This window comes from Ochotona princeps, chromosome 13 (genome assembly GCF_030435755.1).
Source record: "Ochotona princeps isolate mOchPri1 chromosome 13, mOchPri1.hap1, whole genome shotgun sequence".
NCBI lineage: Eukaryota > Metazoa > Chordata > Mammalia > Lagomorpha > Ochotonidae > Ochotona > Ochotona princeps.
Genome location: NC_080844.1, coordinates 14,112,780 through 14,133,145, shown reverse-complemented (window position 1 = coordinate 14,133,145; position 20,366 = coordinate 14,112,780). Strand labels below are relative to the sequence as shown.

The 20,366-nt window shown below is 45.2% G+C and overlaps 1 protein-coding gene and 1 pseudogene across 1 annotated transcript in view; one reads left to right on the top strand and one right to left on the bottom strand.

Moving 5' to 3' along the window:
* BTAF1 (B-TFIID TATA-box binding protein associated factor 1) overlaps window positions 1-20,366 on the top strand; it is a 97,372-nt gene that overhangs the window by 6,329 nt on the left and 70,677 nt on the right. Inside the window, exons 2-4 of the mRNA XM_058672045.1 lie at window positions 4,152-4,275; window positions 14,477-14,591; window positions 19,911-20,057. Of these exons, the coding sequence (XP_058528028.1) occupies window positions 4,152-4,275; window positions 14,477-14,591; window positions 19,911-20,057 (386 nt within the window). The remainder of the gene's footprint in view (window positions 1-4,151; window positions 4,276-14,476; window positions 14,592-19,910; window positions 20,058-20,366) is intronic.
* On the bottom strand, window positions 17,854-19,832 carry LOC105941719 (proline and serine-rich protein 1-like; annotated as a pseudogene).

Sequence of the window (20,366 nt, the reverse complement as noted above, 5' to 3'; positions counted from 1 at the left end):
TCCCTCTGGGCAGTCTTTTTATCAGTCGTCTGCAGTCATAGGTTACTAAAATATACATGTGTGAATCATGTCTTGTGTAGTTGTTTTTCTCAGTTGAAATCCAAACTGATGATGGACCAGGGCCAGCATTCTGGCATTGTGGGTAAAGTTGCAGCTTGCAAGGCTGGTATCAGTTCATGTCCTGACTGCTCCACTTCTGTTCAGCTCCCTGGTAATGGCCTGGGAAAAGTAACAGAATATGTTCAAGTGCTTGGGCTCCTGACATCCATTTGGGAGATCTGGAGGAATCTTTTAGCTCCTGGCTTTGGCCTGGCCCAGTGTGGCCACTAGAGGACTGAGCCAGTGGGTGAAAACTCTGTCTCATTCTCTCTGACTTATAAATATATTTTATTAGTTTTTAAATTTTTTTTATTATTTTTATTGGAAAGGCAGATACACAGAGAAAAGGAGAGACAGAGAGGAGGATCTTCTGTGCAATGATTCACTCAGCTGAGCCGATCTGAAGCCAGGAGCTTCTTCCCAGTCTCCCATGTGGGTGCAGGGTCCCATGGCTTTGGGCCGTCCTCGACTGCTTTCCCAGGCCACAAGCAGGGAGCTGGATGGGAAGCAGGGATGCCGGGATTAGAACCAGTGCCCATATGGAATCCCGGTGCACTTAAGGCGAGGACTTTAACTGCTACGCTATCACGTCGGGCCCTAGTTGTATTTTTTAATTGGAACGACACATTTACAGAGAGAAGGAGATACTGAGAGAAGGATCTTCCATTCGCTGGTCCACTCCCCAAGTGGTCGCAATGGCTGGAGCTGAACTGATTTAAAGCTAGGAGCCAGGGGCTTTCTCTGGGTCTCCCACATGGATGCAGGTTTCCAAGGCCTTGGACTGTCCTCCACTGCTTTTCCAGGCCACAAACAGGGAGCTGGATGGGAAATGGAGCAACTGGGATATGAACCGGTGCCCATTTGGGTTCTTGCATTTGCAAGACAGGGACTTTAGCTACTAGGCCATTGTGCTGGATCCTAAATAAATACATCTTGAGAAGGAAATGATGAGGGCCTGGCGCCATAGCCTAGTGCCTGAATCCTCACCTTGTATGCGCCAGGATCCCATATGGGCACTGGTTTGTGTCTCAACTGTGCCACTTTCCATCTAGCTCCCTTCTTGTGCCCTGGGAAAGCAGTTGAGGATGGCCCAAACCCTTGGGACCTTGCACCCACATGGGAGACTCCAGAAGAAGCTCCTGACTCCTGGCTTCAGATCAGCTCAGCTCCTGCTGTTGTGGCCATTTGGGGAGTGAACCAGTGGATGGAAGATCTTTCTCCTTCTCTCTGAAAACCTACCTTTCCGAGAAAAATGCTAATTATTTTTTAGAGGAAGGAAGGAGCCAGGTTTTCTGTCATCATGAATATATTCATAAGCAGTGATCCTGTCAAATGTAATTGGCTTGTGTTTTATTTGTTCTACAGTCTTTGGTGCCTTTCATTTCACTTGATGTGTGGTCCCTCTGTTTTCTGAGAATGAAAATGGCTTTTGCATGCTCCGCTCCCCCACAACCTGCTGTTCTGCAAAGCAAGTTTTAGCCGAGAAAAAGAGTTGTGGTTGTGGTTAAACACGTGTTCTCCTCAAGCAGCCTTCCTTTAACTTCAGCTTGTCTAGCTCTTTGCAGACAGACCTCTCTCCCTTGTCTGGCTCCAGGTAGAGTCATTCCTTGTTTCTCGTTCCTCACTCATTCCTCATTTGTCGTCTTCGCCACTTAACCATGCTGGCTTCTTCTGTTTGGCTTGATCTTGATGCTGCACTTGGCTCATGGCTGGCTCCTCTGGGGCAGCAGGTCAGACTACCCTCCTGTCAGATCCCTGGCTTGTCCTTCCTTTGTTCTTTGGTGCGGTGTCTAATTTGTTGCCCTGGAGAAAAGGGCTTTGAAAGCCAACTAGACATTCTTGGATCCTCCTTCCTCTGTTTAGGGATGCAGGTTTGCCTGGCAGCAAAGTGGACGCAGTGAAGATAAATAGGTCCGGAATTAGATGACACAGTAAGATGATATACTACCCTCATGGCTTTAAGCTGGTGGAAGAGAAGAGATAGCAGGAGATGACACTGGGATAGCAGACTGCAGAAGGGAAGTGAGGCACTGCGTGGCTATGCAATAGCACTAGGTTAGCTTAGAAAGGACTCTTGGTCTTGGGCCGATATGTGGTTCTAGGTGAAGCTGAGTAGTCGGGAACCACAGGAATGTTTAGCAAGGATGGACAACGAAATCTTTTTTAAAAAAATACTTTTATTGAAAAGGCAGATATACAGAGAAAGAGAGACAATCAGGAGCCAGGAGCCAAGAGTATCTTCTTGGTCTCCCACATGGGTGCAGGGTCTCAGGGCTTTGGGCGCTTTGGGCCATCTTCTACAGCTTTCCCAGGGCACAAGCAGGGAGCTAGATGGGAAGTGGCACAGTCAAGACACAAACTGGTGCAATATGGGATCCCAGGGCATGTTCAAGGCGAGGACTTTAGCCGTTACACTATCGCGCTGGGCCCTGTTCAAATGACTTTAAAAGACCTTTCAAACCCCAGCTATCTTATTGGCGAATCTGTCAGTTCTGTGCAGATGACTCATATACCTATGTACATATACATAGCTTTAGTGCCAGCTGTGGTTCTCTGTTGTAGCTCTATTATTGGTGCTAGCTGTATATCCGACTTTTCTTTCTTTCTTTTCTTTCTTTTCTTTTCTTTTCTTTTTTTTTTTCTTTCTTTCTTTCTTTCTTTCTTCCTTTCTTTCTTTCTTCCTTCCTTCCTTCCTTCCTTCCTTCCTTCCTTCCTTCCTTCCTTCCAGGATTTTTTTTTTTTTTTTAAGATTAGCTTTAATTGGAAAGTCAGATATACAGAGAGGAGAGACAGGAAGCTCTTCCATCCTCCATTTCACTTCCCAAGTGGCCACAACAGCTGTGACTTAGCAGATCCAAAGTCAGGAGCCTCTTCTGGGTCTCCCACACAGGTGCAGGGTCCCAAGGTTCTGGGCCATCCTTGACTGCTTTCCCAGGCCACAAGCAGGGAGCTGGATGGGAAGCGGGATATAAACTAGCGCCTGTATAGGATCCCAGCACATGCAGGGCGAGGACTTTAGCCGCTAGGCCACTGTGCCAGTCACTATCTCATGGTGTTGAAATGCTGCTATTAATATCTATATCACGGCCTGGCTCAGTGGTCTAGTGACTAAAGTCCTCAATTTAAACACGCTGGGATCCCATATGGGGCTGGTTCTAATCCCGGCAGCCCCACTTCCCATCCAGCTCCCTGTTTGTGGCCTGGAAAAGCAGTGGAGGGCGGCCCAAGGCTTTGGAACTCTGCATCTATGTGGGAGACCCAGAAGATGCCTCTGGCTCCTGGCTTTAAATCAGCTCGGCTGCAGCCATTGCGACCACTTGGGGAGTGGACCCGTGGATGGAAGATCTTTCTGTCAGTATCTCCTCTCTGTAAATGTAACTTTCCAAAAAAAGAAAGAAAGACGAAACAACAGCTAGGGCCCGACATGATAGCGTAGCAGTTAAAGTCCTCGCCTTGAGTGCACCGGGATCCCATATGGGCACTGGTTCTAAACCTGGCATCCCTGCTTCTCATCAGGTTCTGTGCTTGTGGCCTGGGAAAGCAGTCAAGGACAGCCCAAAGCCTTGGGACCCTGTACCCACATGGGAGACTGAAAGAAGCTCCTGGCTCCTGGCTTCAGATTGGCTCAGCTGTAGCCATTGTGGCCACTTGGGGAGTGATTCATTGGATGGAAGATCCTCCTCTCTGTATATCTGCCTTTCCAATAAAAATTAATAAATCTTAAAGTCCACATCAAACATTTTTTTTCGGAAACCTTTTCAGTATTACCCACTTGAAACTATAGCGTTTGTTCCTTTCTTTTGCATTCCTGAAGGGACTTTGTATTCATTTCTGTCCTGTTGTCTTATTGGCCGTGTATACTTACCTGCTTTCCCCATCAATGAAAAGCTCCCTGAGAACAAAGATTAGGTATCTTTTGCAGTCTTTGTATAGTTTTTGTTTATCAAATTGACGTTATTTATGCATTTATTTGTTGATTGACTTTGTGTTTTTTAACTCACATTTTTATATATAAGGAAACATTTCAGATGAACTTTTTTTTTTAATTTCAGGCTTGATCGTCTTTTTATCTTACTGGATACTGGTACTACTCCTGTGACAAGGAAAGCTGCCGCACAGCAGCTTGGAGAAGTGGTGAAGCTTCATCCTCATGAACTAAATAATTTGTTATCTAAAGTAAGACTTCTTTATTTTCTTCCCCTTTCAGTATCTTAGACGTGTCCATGGGTAGGAATAAAGCCTAAGGTGTATAACTTATCTTAGTCTATTTAAACAATAACTTTGACTTTCTGAATTCTGTTAAATATCTTACATATTTTCAAGAATTCTTTTTTGAAATTTTGTAAATATGGTTTTGACCACAAGATGTAAAAAAATTTTTGAATCAAGTTTGTGTTAAGAATTTTGACCATACAGCATGGATGCACTTATACCTCATTAGGTGGGACACAAAGATTAGTTACTCCTCACTAGGGTATTGAAAATTTCTCTGCACACCCCTCCTAAAACTGTTCACCTAAACTATTGACACATGTCTAGCTAGAGTTATAGAGTTAGACTACCCGAAAAACAGCCAGGTTCAGCCAAATCATGCTTCAACGCTATAAACTGCTAAATACTAAAATTAAAATAGACACAAGACAGCTGAATAGTAATCTATAGTCATTTTAAGGTGTATAGATCCCGGTTGTATCTAAACTAATAATTGAAAAATCAATGAAGAAGTGACAGGATGTGGTTCAGAACTTGCATTCTTGTTTTTTTTTTTTAATATTGGTTATGCAATACCATGTCAATTAATTCCATAACGTTATAAATTGTTGCTGATGTTATGTTGGGACTTTTAATTGATTGGGATGATACTCTCCTGGCTCTACCTTCAGACCAGAGATGGTCTCCCCAACAAGCCGTTGAACTTATCTGAACAATAAGATGCTGCACTTTATGCTTGATAGATGCTTGCAATGAGGGAATCTCAACTGAATTTGAACTGTGGTAATGCAACAAGGTGGAGGAATCCACCATGGGGGGAGAGTTTAGGAAGGGGTGGGGGAATCCCAGTGCCTATAAAACTGTGTCACATAATTAAAAAAAAAAAAAAAGAAAAAGAAATTTGACCATAGGAAACTTTTTGCCTGGGACAGATTTGAATGTGACCCGATTTGATAATGGACAGGGTTGTTATTCAGGTTTGTTATTGGTCTAGCTTGTTCTCAGTGGCTAAGAATTATTGTATTATAGCTGGTAATTTTCAAATGTACATGTCTTATGGGAAGTGATTGAAAAATGTGAAAGCTAGTTGCCAAAATCTGTGCTATGTAGCAGATGTTTGAAGTGGGGGCTTTCTCCTTTATTGGATCAGTGTTTTTCAAATCCTAATCCATGTTCTTCCCCTAAAAAATTGGCTATGTATTTGGGTGGGGAGTTTATTTGAATTTTTATTTGAATTTTTATTTTTATTTTTTTATTTTATTTTAAAGATTTATTTATTTTCATTACAAAGTCAGATATACAGAGAGGAGGAGAGACAGAGAGGAAGATCTTTCGTCCGATGATTCACTCCCCAAGTGAGCTTCAATGGCCGATGCGCGCCAATCCGAAGCCGGGAACCAGGAACCTCTTCAGGGTCTCCCACGCGGGTGCAGGGTCCCAAAGCTTTGGGCCATCCTCAACTGCTTTCCCAGGCCACAGGCAGGGAGCTGGATGGGAAGTGGAGCAGCCGGGATTAGAACCGGCGCCCATATGGGATCCCTGGGGCGTTCAAGGCGAGGACTTTAGCCGCTAGGCCACGCTGCCGGGCGCTGAATTTTATTTTAATATTTATTACAAAGGTGAGGAGGTTGCAGACTCATGTGGCCTCCAATTAGGATGGAGGAGGTAGGAAGGGGAAGGTGGGTGAGAACTATTTCATTTCCCTCCAGTGGGAAGCAGTGTGGGTAGGAAAGGGAGGAGAAAGTATACCTCTCCTTGCTGTCACACTATGTCAGAGGGGGCAAAAATGATCCTTTCATCCCCTTTTAACATTTTATTTCTTTTTTGATATGTTTATAGTTGATCAGGATGGGAAGGGTCGAGGAAGAGAGGAAAGAGCGTGAGAGCATGATTTCCAAATTTTCTTTTTCTTCCTCCTGTATCTGTGGGAATAGGGGTGATACAGGGAGAAGCCGCAGCCAGCCTCCCAACTGCCTCAGTACGAGGGGATGGGGAACGGCCTCCTGACATCATCCCAGGGTCCTTGATGTGGAGCATGATCTCAGGGTTCTGCTAAAGTGGTTTTGATAGTTCTGAAATGCTGTTGATCTCCCTGATCCAAGGATGAGGAAAACCTTCCAAGGTCCATTGGCTGACATAGTCTACCCTAAAGTCTCCATTTGCCCAGGTATTGACTGCCATTGTTGGCTGGGGTAGTTGTCCAATTTGTTCCACCCTCCGTCCTCTGCCATGATACCAAATGTCCTCTGCAGGTCTCAATGCACTGGCATATCCTCCATGTGCATTTTGGTATGCTGTCCTCTGCTCTGTCTTAGACACTGAGGAGGCTTAGTTCTGATATATGCACTCCATGGTCAGACCACAGATCCTGTGGTTCTCCCTATGGTTGGAGTTCTGAGTCTAGTGGCTCAGTTGGGGGGATCCCCAAAGAAACTTCATGTGATCCCAGACTTGCGTGTGCTAGCTAGTACAGGGTCTGGCTAAATCTATTGCCCAAATCAGTCTACTCACACACAAGTAGTTGTAATTGCTGGGTCAGTTCTGTCTCCAGCCCCGTCTCTTATGCAAACCAGTGGATTCTGCTGCCTAGCCCAACCCAGCCCTCTATACACTGGGCCCTCATGTATTCCTGCAGGAACTGTAGCTTAGTTGGAGCAAGCTCCAGCAGCCCTCCACTAGGCCCACCCCCAGCCCTGGTTCCTCTGCTTGCCAGTATGTGCGGCAGACTGGCCCACTCTGTTCCACATGCTATTCAGTTCTTGTGCACATCAGTGGGTGTTGAAAGTCAACCCAACTGACCCCACTATCCAGCTCTCACTTATGCTTCCAGGTGCTACTACCTGTCTAGCCAGGCCTGTCCCATGCCTGTTTCTCATGCTCACCAGTGGGAGTTGCAGCTCATCAAAGTGGTGTCCACGGTTTCCTTACTGGGTCCACTCCCAATTCTGGATCTTGCATTCTCCAGATGCTTTGCAGTCTAGCTTGATAGGATTTGCCCCTCAACCCAGTGCTTGCCAGCCATGCTGTGACAAAACCCAACCAGTCTGTAGTTACTTTGGCCCATGCATGCACCAATTAACCCAGCCTAGCTCTCTTCCTCACCCAATTCACATGCAGGCCAACAGAAGTTTTAGTCCTGACTGGCCTTGTCTGCTTCCAGTCCCAGTTTTCTTGCTTATCAGTGGGAGCAGTGGCCCAGCAGGGAAGCAAGCACTGCCCCCACTTCTGGGCTCGCACCTATTTGCCCCCGGACCTCATGTGTTGGTGGGTACTGCTGCCTAGTGTGTCATGGCCCACCTCACCTCAGCATTTGCCAGTGGATGCTGTAGACTGGCTAGGCCAATCTGCCCCTAGTTCTAGCTCATGCTGGTGGGTGTTACAGCCCAGCCAGCCCCCAGTCCCTGTCCTAATGTGAGTTGGCTGCTGTTGTGACCTGACCCAGTCTGTCCTGGTTCTCAGATATGCCAGTGGTTGTTATGAATTGGCCTAACATGGCCCATCCCCAGACCTGACCCACACATATGCCAGCGGGTACCATAGCCTGGCCTGGCCTGGGCTGCTCCCAGCTTTGGTTCTTGCGCTCACCTGCAGGAATTGTGTTCTGACTGTGTTCTGACAAGTTCCCCAAGCTCCTCTATCAGGTCACCTCCTGGTAGCAGATCTCATGCACACCTGTGGGTCCTTGGTCCAGACTGAACTTAGTCCACCTCCTGTCATGGCAGGAACAGTGTCCTTGCCCAACCGTTCCACACCCATTCTGGTCCTTACTCTTGGGTGCTACAATCCAGCCACACCTGGTCCACGCCCAGCTCTCACATGGTTCAGCGGATGGCAAGACCTATCCTAGCCCTTCCTACACCCACCTTGGCTCTCAAGAGCACAAGTGCGAGCTGGAGTCTGGCCCAGTCTGGCATACCCTACACCCATGCTGAGGGCCATTACAGCCATGTGCAGGCGAGATTGCTGCCCCAATTTCAGCTCTCATTCTCACCAATGAAATGCTTGGGTTCCCCAGCCCCATCTTCTGAAGCCCCATCTTCCAGTGGGGTGGTGTGCTGGCCTGGAGCTCTGCCCAACCATTAGTGTCCCAATCTCCTGAACATGTGCTGACCTGGAACCTTATCCTTCCTCCCACTCAAGGTCCAAGCCCATTCAAAGTTCCCCAAGCCTGATCCACCAGCACAGCACACCAGCATGTTATCCTAGGACTCTCCCTTTCCTCCTCCCACGCCCACTCTGGCTGCCTTGGTGTGAGCCCTCAGGTCTGTTGCACACCCCCACTGGCGCTATCCCTCAAGCCCCCTTGGAAGCCCGCACCCGCAGGTCCCCAGGAGCTTATGTGTCTCTGGGCCTGTGGTAGGTGCAATCCCTTTGGTCCTTTAATGTCACCTTTGAGGCCTCTGGGGATGTATGTTCCTAGGGTGTTACTTGAGTGGCCTTGAGTATGGTAAGTTGTCAGGTGCATTATACTAGAGGTAAGAAATTCAAGGTCTGTTTACTATCCGTGTCTGCCCAAGTGTGCCCACAGACGTAGGTAGTTATCGTAGAGCCTGCCCTGGAGTGTTGTTCAGCATGTCTTTCAATCTTTGACAAGGTCCTAAAGCCTTCTGTTGGCTTAGATGAGCATTTGCCATGTTCCTCTGGGTGTACTCTCCTTTCTTGCATAGTGGTCAACCCCTGAGATGGTTTAGTCCTGCAACATGTGCTGGGGCTGGGCCACATGTCTGTGTGATTTTCCCTGATCAGAGATCAAGTGCAGTGGTCACCTGAAGGATCCTTAGATCTTGTTTTCATGTGTGCTAGCTGGTACAGGGTTGAGCTTAGTCTTCACGCGTCACCATCAAGCACACATACCAGTGGGTACAGCCGCCTGGTCAGTCTCACCTCGAGCCCTGGCTGTCACACAAACCAGTGTGTGTGCTGTGGCTTAGTCAGTGTGACCCTGAAGAACCCTTACCTGGCTTTCAGGTGTGCTAGCAAGTGCTGTGGCCCAGCGTAGCCTGGCCCACTCCCAGCCTCAGCTTTTGTGTGTACCTGTGGATGCTATGGCCTAGTTGGGGTGACCTCAGATAACCCCCACAGACCTGCCCCCCAGCATGGCTCTTGGGAATGCTTGTGATTGCTGTATCCTAGTCTGGCCTGGTCTGCTCCCAGTCCCAGGTCTTGTATGCATGGGTGGGTGCTTTGGCCTGATTCCCCTACTAACCACCCCCCCTTTTTTTAGATTTATTCATTTTTTATCAGAAAGGCAGATTTATAGAGGGAAAGATCTTCTGTCCACTGCTTCATTCCCCAAGTGGCCACAATGGAACTGAGCCCATCTGAAGCCAGAAGCCAGGAGCTTCTGCTTCTCCCACGCGGGTGCAGGGTCCCAAGGCTTTGAGCTGTCCTCTACTGCTTTCCCAGGCCACAGGTAGGGAGCTGGATGGGAAGTGGGGCAAGTGGGATATAAACTGGCACCCATATGGGGTCCTTGCAGATACAAGGCAAGGATTTACCCACTAGGCTACTGTGCTGGGCCCGATTCCCAGTTGTGATCCATCCTGTTTCAGCTCCGTCATTTACCTGTGGGTGCAGTGGCCACATCTGTGGAAACCCCTAGAAATTACTTTGTACATTTCAAACAAGCCCTCATTGGCCCCAGTTCTCAATCATCCCCAGTCTCCTGTCCCTGGGCAATGCCTGGCCCTTCGTAGACCCATGTGGCAGTCAAGGTGATGGTGGGATGGCTTCAGGTGGTGTGAACCTGTGATGATGTAGCAGGTGCTCTGCTGCACCCCCCCCCATCTTTTATCAATCAATCAATAATAGATTATGCGACTGTGCTGACACATTAGTGTAGTTAACACAAATTTGTCATTAGCCAGGCCCAGAATGCCCACCAGCTGTCTGCTGCTGTTCTCCCTACAGTGTAACACTTGCCTAGGACAAGGCAGCCTAGGCAGTCAGCTACAGCCGGGATCTCTAAGCAGTGGCTGTGTTTTTACTGAGTTCTGTGGGCTTGTTGAAGTATCCTTCTATGATAATAAGTGGCAAATTCTGTGTGCTTAATTTCTTATCACGCAAAGTCAAGCAAGAGTGCTTTGTGTGGGAAAAGGTGGATATGGAGAGCAAGGTGGAGGTACAGTGTGATGCTCAGAATTGGAAGCCCCGAAACACTTCCTCCTCCCTTTACTAATCCCTCACTTTACTAATCCCTCCTTTTATTCTCATCTGTTCCTTCCTGATGTGTGTGTATATGAGTTCTGAGTCCTTTCTCAGCAGCTGGAAATCTGCACTCATGGTAGCTACCGAAGAGCCAACAGTGATTTCTTTCCACCATATTCTCCTGTATTGCTTGGGGAGTCACTCTGAGCTGCCAAACTGTATCAGTACCTGGGGCTGAGGCATGTTCACTTGATATCATCTTAGAAATCCCGATGTGTAGAAGAATGTTCCAAGGGTATTGCTTGAGTGGTTTTGCTGATTCTGCTAGGTTGAGAAGATTCTTCCAGGGTCCATTGACTGACAGTCCGCTCAGATCCTTGCTGCCAAAGCTCAGGCAGGAAAGTTAAATGTATGTTTTCATATGTAAATATCTCTTGGGCTTTTTCTTCTTGTATCAGGGGGAAAGGAGAAGAGAAGGAGAGAAACTGTACCCAGTATCTTGACTGCGTCAGTGCCTTGGGATGGGGATGGCCACTCAATGCCATCCCAGAGTCCCCAGTGTGGAGCATGTGCTTAGGGTTCTGCTCAGGTGGTTTTGATAGTTCTGAAATGCTTTTGATTTTGTTGATCCAAGGATGAGGAAATCCTTCCAAAGTCATTGGCTGACATAGTCCACCTTAGAGTCTTTATTTGTCCCGATACTTCCTGTCAGTGCTTGGCTGGGGTAGTTGTTCGATTTGTGTCCTTTTTTCCTCTGTATGGTACTAGATGTCTTCTGTGGGCCTCAGTGAACTGCCATTACTTCCATGTGCATCTGGGCGTGCTGTCTACTACATTGTCTTTAGCAGCTGAGGGGGCCCAGTTCTGACACTCATTCCATAGTCAGACCACAGATACTGCAGTTCTCGCCGTGGCTGGAGTTTAGTCCAGTGGCTCGGTTGGGGATTTCCCACAATAAACCTCATCTGAGGTGACTCCAGACCTCTATGTGCCTGCCACATATGGGGTCCGTGTCAGTCTGTCACCCAAATCAGCCCAAGAGTTTTTGTAGTTTTAGATCTATATTCAGTTTTAGTTAATTTTTATATGTGATATATGTGGTCAATGTTCATTTTTTTTTTTTTTCAAATTTGTTTTCAGTTAATTAGGAGGACACAGAAAGGGAGGGATGGAGAGAGATTGTCCACTGGCTCATTTGTCGAATGGCCAAAACAGCCAGAGTTGGGCCAAATAGAAGCGAGGAACCTGGAATTCTATCCACATCTTTCAATTGGTTGAGGGCCCTAAACACTAAATGCCTGCTGGGTCTGACATGATGACTCGGTGGCTAAATTTTTGCCTTGCCAGTGCCCCGATCCTGTATAGATGCTGACTTGAGTCCCATCTGCCCCTCTCCTGATCCAGCTGCCTGCTTATGGCCTGGGAAAGCAGTCGAGGAGAGCCTAAAGCCTTGCTACCCCGCACCAGAAGCAGCTCTGGGCACCTGGCTTCAGATTGGCCTAATTCTACTATCGTGGCCACTTGGGGAGTGAATCATTGGATGGACGATCTTCCTCTCTGTCTCTACTCCTCTCTGTATATCTGCCTTTCCAATAAAAATAAATAAATCTTAGAAACAAACAAACCCAAAAGCAGAAAGCCGGTTCAGTAGCAGAGAAGCTTGAATTTGAACTGTCACTCTGCTATGAAGGATGCTGAACTGGTAGCTTAACTTGTTACACTGCAACACCTGTCTCCTCAGCATAGTTCTTGGGTTGTGGCTGTCTGCTTGTCTCAGCACCGTTTGCTGAAAAGACTATTATTCCCCCATTGGATTTTCTTGGCACCCTTGCTAAAGATTATTTGAAGACAAACAAGTTTATTACTTCCGGACAATAAATTCAGTTCTGTTGATCCATTTTTTCCATCATTTTGCCAGTACCACACTCTCTTGATTAGCATTGCTTTTGCAATAAATTTTAAAACTAAGCTTGAGTGTATTGACTCTTTTCCAAGATTTACTTTTTCCCTTCCTTCTTTCTTCTTTCCTTCTTTTCCTCACTCCTTCCTTTCTTTTTTCCTTTCCTTTTCCTTTTTCCCTCCATCCCTCTCTCCTCCCTTTTTTTAAAATTTCATCTTTTTTAAGATTTATTTATTTGTTTATTTTTTTAAGATTTATTATTTTTTATCACAAAGTCAGATATACAGAGAGGAGGAGAGACAGAGAGGAAGATCTTCCATCCGATGATTCACTCCCCAAGTGAGCCGCAACGGGCTGATGCGCGCTGATCCGAAGCCGGGAACCAGGAACCTCTTCCAGGTCTCCGACGCGGGTGCAGTTTCCCAAGGCATTGGGTCGTCCTCGACTGCTTTCCCAGGCCACAGGCAGGAAGCTGGATGGGAAGTGGAGCTGCTGGGATTAGAACCGGCGCCCATATGGGATCCCGGGGCGTTCAAGGCGAGGACTTTAGCCACTAGGCCACGCCGCCGGGCCCAAGATTTATTTATTTTTATTACAAAGTCAGAGAGGAGGAGAGACAGAGAGGAAGATCTTCCATCCGATGACTCACTCCCCAAGTGACCACAACAGCTGGTGCTGTGCTGATCCGATGCCGGGAACCAGGAAGCTCTTCCAGGTCTCCCACGCGGGTGCAGTTTCCCAAGGCATTGGGTCGTCCTCGACTGCCTTCCCAGGCCACAGGCAGGGAGCTGGGTGGGAAGTGGAGCAACCGGGATTAGAACCGGTGCCCATATGGGATCCTGGGGTGTTCAAGCAAGGACTTTAGCCACCAGGCCACACCGCCAGGTCCAAAATTTCATCTTACTTTTTGTGATTCTATGTTCTTTGCATTGTGGCATGAAATTTAGAATGGATTTGTCCTTTTGTTCATTTCTTCCCAAAAACTATGTGAAGTTTTAATAAGAATTGTGCTGCATTTATAGATGAACTTAGGAGATTTTGCTGTGTATGTGTGTATTTAGGTCTGTTTCTCAACCGTACTAAGTGTTTTTGAAAATTTATCTTATTTATTGGGAAAAAAAGAGACAGAGACACAAGAGACTGACAGGGAGAGAGAGAACTTATGTCTGCCCAAGGGCCACTACAGGCCGTGGAACTCCGTCTGAGTCTTCTACATGGGTGTAGGGGCTCAAGCATTGGGGCCAGTTAATACTTCGCCAGGAGCAATAGCAGGGTGCTGGATCAGTAGGAGAGCAGTCAGGACTACAACCAGTGCTCATGTGGGATGCTGGCATTGTAAGTGATGGTGTAGCTTGACAATACTGTCCCAATGTGACAGTACTGTCCCAAAGTTGCTGTCTTTCTAACAGTGTTACGTCCGTCGTTTGATTCATAATTGTCTATTTACATCTTTAATTTCTTAGGCATTTTTTTTTTATGATTCAATTCCATAGGCCCTTACCCCCTCCAAAACTTCTCTTCTGCACTTATTTCCTCTATATTGTTACAGTTGTATAGTCCTTCATGAATAGTCACAAGTTCATCATTTTGCTAGTTACGTCTTTAATTTCAACAGTATTTTTAGTATTTGTAGTTTTTGGTATACAAGTCTTATACATGTCTGTAAATCTCAAGTAGACAAAAAGTTGAAGTATTTTTTATTTTTTGATGCTATTATCAATGAGATTGTTTCCGGATGGCCTACTGTATACGAGTGCAACTGATTTTTGTACATTGATTATTACATCTTAAAACTTTGCTGAGCTTATTTATTAGTTTGTGTATAAATTTCAGCTCTCTGATTTAAGTAAAGGAACTTAATATGTATTTTGCTTTCTAGTATATTAAGTAGCTGTGCTGTTATTAAAATATACCTAAGTATTGTTTTATTGAAAGCTTATTTCTGCCTTTTAAAGTGATAGTGATACTTTCTGTGAATGTAGTTTAGTAATTTCAAGATTTTTTAAAATGTATTTGCACAATTGCTAAATTATAGGTTAGTTGCAAGAATGTTTGTGTTTATTTGGTCTATCTTCAGCAGACAATAGTTTTCTTACATAAGTTCTGTCCTTTTTTAAGGTGCTGATATATTTAAGGAGTGCAAATTGGGATACCCGGATTGCAGCAGGACAAGCTGTCGAAGCCATAGTGAAAAATGTACCTGAGTGGAATCCAGTGCCGAGAGCCAAACAAGGTGCCTTTCATTGGAAAACGTAATTTGAAGTGAAGCCCTAACTGTAATATGCATCTTATACTTTAATACTTTTACTTTAAAGGTGTAATTTTCATGCTTGCAGATGCAGAGAGTATGTTGAAAATGGTGGTTTTTCCACCTCCTACCATCACCTTATAAGATACATAATCTGGATGAAGTATTCTCAGTTTTTAAAACTGTTCTGTGGTTTGCTTGAGTAACAGAAATGATGGCGTTTGCTCAAGGAATTTATCCTAAGGGAAGAAATAGGTGATTACAGTGTAAATAGTTGAAGCAATTTATTTTTCTCTTGTTGTTGGGACAATACTATGGTGTAAATAATTCTTTCAAAAAAATTTTTTTTCATTGTAGTTAATTTCTAAATCTGGGCACAGTTGTGTATGGATTGTATGGATAGGCTACAGTCCTGAGTCTAATTTTTTGGTGTGCCGTTTACATGTAGTAGTGAAAATTTGTATTCGTTTTCTGATTATAACGATATTTATGAACGAATTGGACACTTTTTAGACAGTTGTAAACTTGTATGTTTTAACTAAATGAAAATTTAATATTGGAATGAACTATAATTAAATGGAAAATGAATTATGTTGATTTTTGAATCAGTTTAGTAACTATCACTTTCAGCATTTTTTTTTTAAAGACACATTTGTTTTTATTGGAAAGTCAGATTTACAAATAGAAGGAGAGACAGAAAGATTTTCCATCCGCTAGTTCATGCCCCAGCAGCCGCAATGGCCAGAGCTGAGCTGATCCAAAGCCAGGAGCTTCTTTTGGGTCTCCCACACAGGTGCAGGGTCCCAAGGCTTTGGGCCGTCCTCTACTGCTTTACCAGGCCACAAGCAGGGAGCTGGATGCAAAGTGGAGCAGCTGGGACATGAACTGGCGCTCCTATGGAATCCATTTCATAAAGGCGAGGACTTTAGCCGCTAGGCTGCCATACTGAGCCCTTCATATTTTAGCATTTATAGCTGGGTAACGTGTTTTGTGAATGAATGCTGAACATTTTATAGATGTTTTTAGGACTCAAGTGGATATGCAGTATTAGCATTTATCAGAATGTAATTTGCTTGAGAATGCAATTTATCCTGTTGAAGGAGCAGGTACTTTGCTTCCTAACTATTCCTCAGATATTGGGAAGGGTGATGTATATTATTACTATTTTTAGAATATAAATTTAAGAAATATTTATTTATTTATTAAAAAGTTAGAGTTACAGAGATATTGAGAGACAGAAAGATCATCCATCTGATGGTTCACTCCTCAAGTGGCTACAATGGCCAGAACTGAGCTGATCCCAGCCAGTCCAAAGCCAGGAGCTTCTTCTGGGTCTCCCATGCAGGTGCAGGGTCCCAAGGCTTTGGGCTGTCCTCTGCTGCGTTCCCAGACCACAAGCAGAAAGCTAGATGGAAGGGAAATGGAGCAGCCAGGATAGAAACCAGCACCAATATGGCATCCTGGCACATGCAAGGCACTAGGCTACTGCGCTGTGCCTGATGCATATTATCCTTCTATTTTTTTTAAGTCTCTCTCTCTTTTTAAAAGATTTGTTTATTTTTATTACAAAGTCAGATATACAGAGAGGAGGAGAGACGGGGAGGAAGATCTTCCGTCTGATGATTCACTCTCCAAGTGAGCGCAATGGCTGGTGCTGTGCTGATCTGGAGCCAGGAGCCAGATCTCCCACGTGGGTGCAAGGTCCCAAAGCTTTGGGCCGTCCTCAACTGCTTTCCCAGGCCACAAGCAGGGAGCTGGATGGGAAGTGGAGCAGCTGGGATTAGAACCGGTGCCCATATGGAATCCCAGTGCATTCAAGGCGAGGACTTTAGCGGCTAGGCTACGCCGCTGGGCCCGATGTAGGCTTAAATACATTTCGATATCTTAGCATAAGTATTATACCAATTTTTTTGTGCTAGTGTTAAATATAAGGCTTATATTGGCCTTGTTCATGAATACCTTTTATGAATATTTTTGTATTACATTTTTTCTCATATCCAGAGTTTATTTTAAAAAGCTTAAAAATTAATCATACAGGGATATTTATTAATATACTTTAAAAGTTTGTTCCCTGTATTGAAGGAAAATACATTTGCAACATCTTCTAGACAGCAACTTTACAAAAGTAGAACTTCTAGATGCTGAAATGTAGTACAGTAGATTCTATAGTTTACACTTTAATCACTGAATTGGAATTTATTCTTCCTGTCTCTCCCTCCTCCCCTGATGTGGCAGTTATTACTCTTTAAGTTAATGGCATTCAGTCATATTGTACTACCACAGACCCTTAAATACAGTACATACTGCATATTTATTTACTAACAGAGCGAGTCTTTTCTATTTGTTGTAGCATAATTATTTCAGATAAGTATTTGACCTTAAGTACAAATAGAAATACAACATCCCATGATTGTAAACATTCACCAAGAGCTTCCTGAGTGAGATGAGTAATAGAGGCGGCCCAGGAGTCAGTCCGGTGTCGCTCAGTCATTTGGATATTGCTGAGACTGCTAATGGGAACAGCGAGTTGAAAGCAAATCATCATAGGCCTTCCTCGTACATCTGTAAGAAAGTAGAACTGTGTATGTATTTTGAGTCAAAAACACCTGAAAGTCATTCTAACGTCCACATTAAGCACCGTTTTCACTTACCTGAAATATATCGAGTTATATTCAGCAGTATGTATGATTCTTAACACTAGGAATTAAACAATGGTGGGTCTCCAGTTCCTTTTGTAGCTACAGAAGGAGTACTGAGTTCCCACTGATGCTAACAGGAGTCACTCAGGCATACCAAGGGTGGGACCTCCCCGAGGGCCATGTGCAACCCCAAAGCTTGAGACACAGCTATTATTACTTCTCTCAGCAGATGCTATACAAGCAGATTTAAGGCTGAATTCGGGTTAGAGTTTATACTTCTCAATAATGGTCTTTCTACGTAGATCACGTATACAATCAAAAATTTCCTAAAGGCAGGTGTACAGTCCCCAAATGCTTCTGAAGTATTACTCTCCTTACAGTTGAGTCATCGTCAGCGTATTTACATATGGAGATATTCTTACTTAAAGCCATTTTTAAAAATGCATTTGGGATTTGAAAGCTCTTGTCATAATTTCTCCAGGATTGGCATCCTTTTCGTTTTTTACGTTTTGGCCAGTTTCAACGTTTGTCAAATTCTTCACTGCAGTTCTTGGGCAATTGTGATGCTGAATCGAAATAGAAAAAAAAAATCAAAAACGTATTCACTGCTACCCACTTTGGGACAGGCCTGTTTGTAAAGAAAATGGCGTTCCTGGCGTGGATGGGTAACTCGGGAGGCCCTCTGGCTGAGAGGGATAGTTCCCCAGGGCCGCTGCAGAGTGCACCTGCTGTAGCAGTGCACCTGTGCTGCAGCATTGTGCTGTGACTCTGGCAAGGATGACTGTGAGTGATTCTGGGAAAACCCAGGGATTCCTGGGAGGGACAGAATCCCTGGGAAAACAGAACTGCCTGCAGCTTGAAGTCCAGACAACCAACTTGTGCAACGAACACAGAGTTGAAATTGGAACTGAATGCTGAAGCAAATCCTGGGAGGACAGGGGCCAGGGTTGGCGCAGTGGCGGCAACAGTCAGTGCGGTGACAGCTGCAACCGTGGAGGGTGCCTGCAGCCCAGGGAATGAAAGGAGGGCTGCGGTGACACTTGGGGCACTGGAGACAGAAAAGCCAGGGTAGGAGGGATTTGGAGATGACCGAGAAAAGCAAGGGACAGCAGTGGACAAGTTGAGGGGGAAAGGTGCTGCCGATGCTGGTGCTGCAGCAGAAAGCCCCGAGAGCACAGCTGCTGTGGAGCTGGGATGAGGGGCGGGGGCGGAGGCGGAGGGGGCAGGGCCGATGAGGTGCCCATTAGTGACCCAGGAAGAGATGCTGATGGGGTAAGAGATGGGCTACCAGTTAAAGGAAAATTATTGGTTAAAGAAGTGAACGGTGGAAGAGCAGTAAACACTGGAGCAATAGGAGCAGAGGAACCGTGTGGTGGAAGAGAAATGGAGGAGAGGGGGTTGGAACCATTTAAAGGAGCACTCAAAGTGGAGAGCCCTGATAATGTGGGGTTAAGGCAAGAAGACAGACTGATGGGCACTGATGTCGAGGGATACGCATGGCCCAAGGTCCCTGACAAACCTAAAGTGCCATGAACGAGATTCATGCAATGAGACGGGCCTTTGAAGGCCGAGGGGGTAGGACTCGTGGGCTCAGTTTTGATTATAAGTGGGATTGTAGTGACAGCAGGTGTGGATGGAAGGTCCAATTCTGAGGGACTTGCATGGGGACCATGCAAAAGGGCAACAGAGGAACCGCAGCTCACTGGCACAGATGCTGAAGATGCAGGAGTAGCCAGTGGAGACTGGACAGGCAAAGTAGGGGCAGCTGAAGTGGAGTTAGCCGCAGGAGACGGCAGGCTTGGGAACATGGCCAGCCCTGGAATGGACGACCTCTAGGGAGCAGGCATGGCGGAGGGGGCATAGCACTTGTTAGGGCTGAGGCAGCAGCCCCAGAGCTGGCATTAGTAGGAGAAGACAGTGAAGCCAGCCCACTTGTCACGGCAGAGGAGGAAGCAGAGGGGTTCATTAAGCTGGAGTCATTTGATGTGGAAAAGCCTTTTAAAGCAGACAGAGGAGGACTGTTTACACCAAGTGGATGAGCAACAGTGGGAGCGGAACCGCCAGCAATGGTGGAGTTGGGTTGGATTCTCCCTGGGATGTTGGTGTTAAAGGCAAAGGGAGACCTGTAAACACTGATGACAATGAAGGGTTGGGATTGCTGGTAGAAGCGGCGGTGGAGTTGGCTGAAAAGGAGAGGCCAGTGAAGGGAGCAGACGTGGAAGTAAAAGTTTCGCTGGAAGTAAGAGTAGCCCGAGGTGCAGATGTGGCTGGTGGGGCTGGGCTGGGGGTGTATTACATTTTATTATATAATATTTCCAGTCAACCTACTAGTAAACTCATGCTTTTGCTTTTATATTTTCTACTGTTTAGCAGTATAGTGACAGCATGATATTTAACATTATATTTCAATTTGTGAATTCATTTTCATGTCACATGCTTTCATTGTTAGAAACAGTTACGTATATGGTACCCAGTATTCTGATGGATTGTCAGAGACCACCAACCTAATTTATTCACACAGGGCAAAGGATTAATCATAAGTAAATCAACAGCTATTTTTGTACTTACTCTACATGTTTCTTAACATACTAGCCACACACTTTGAATATTTTCATTACACACTTTGGCTTACATGGTCAAATTAATAATTTTTGACTTAATCTAGAACCTTCTTCAGAAAGCTGCATGGAAGATTCGTCTACTACAGATCGATTGAATTTTGACAGATTTGATATATGTAGATTATTACAACATGGTGCCTCTCTTTTGGGATCTGCTGGTGCAGAATTTGAAGTCCAGGATGAAAAATCAGGTATGTAGCAAGTAGTCCCATACAAGATAATTTGAATTTTGTGTTTTCTGAAACTAACTAGTCAGATATATTAGTGATGTCATGAAATGAGAACTGACTGAAGTTTCCAAGTTAAGAGGGTGTTGTGAATGGGGTAGATGAATCAGCCAATTTAGTTAGACTAAGTGTCTCAGTATATGCTGGGTATATGCATAATTCATAAATAATAGTAGTTCAGTAGCAGTTTTATTGTATAATGCAGAAATTGTAAACAACTCAAAAGTCTTGGTGAATAGCTTTTTTTTTTTTTTTAAGATTTATTTATTACTT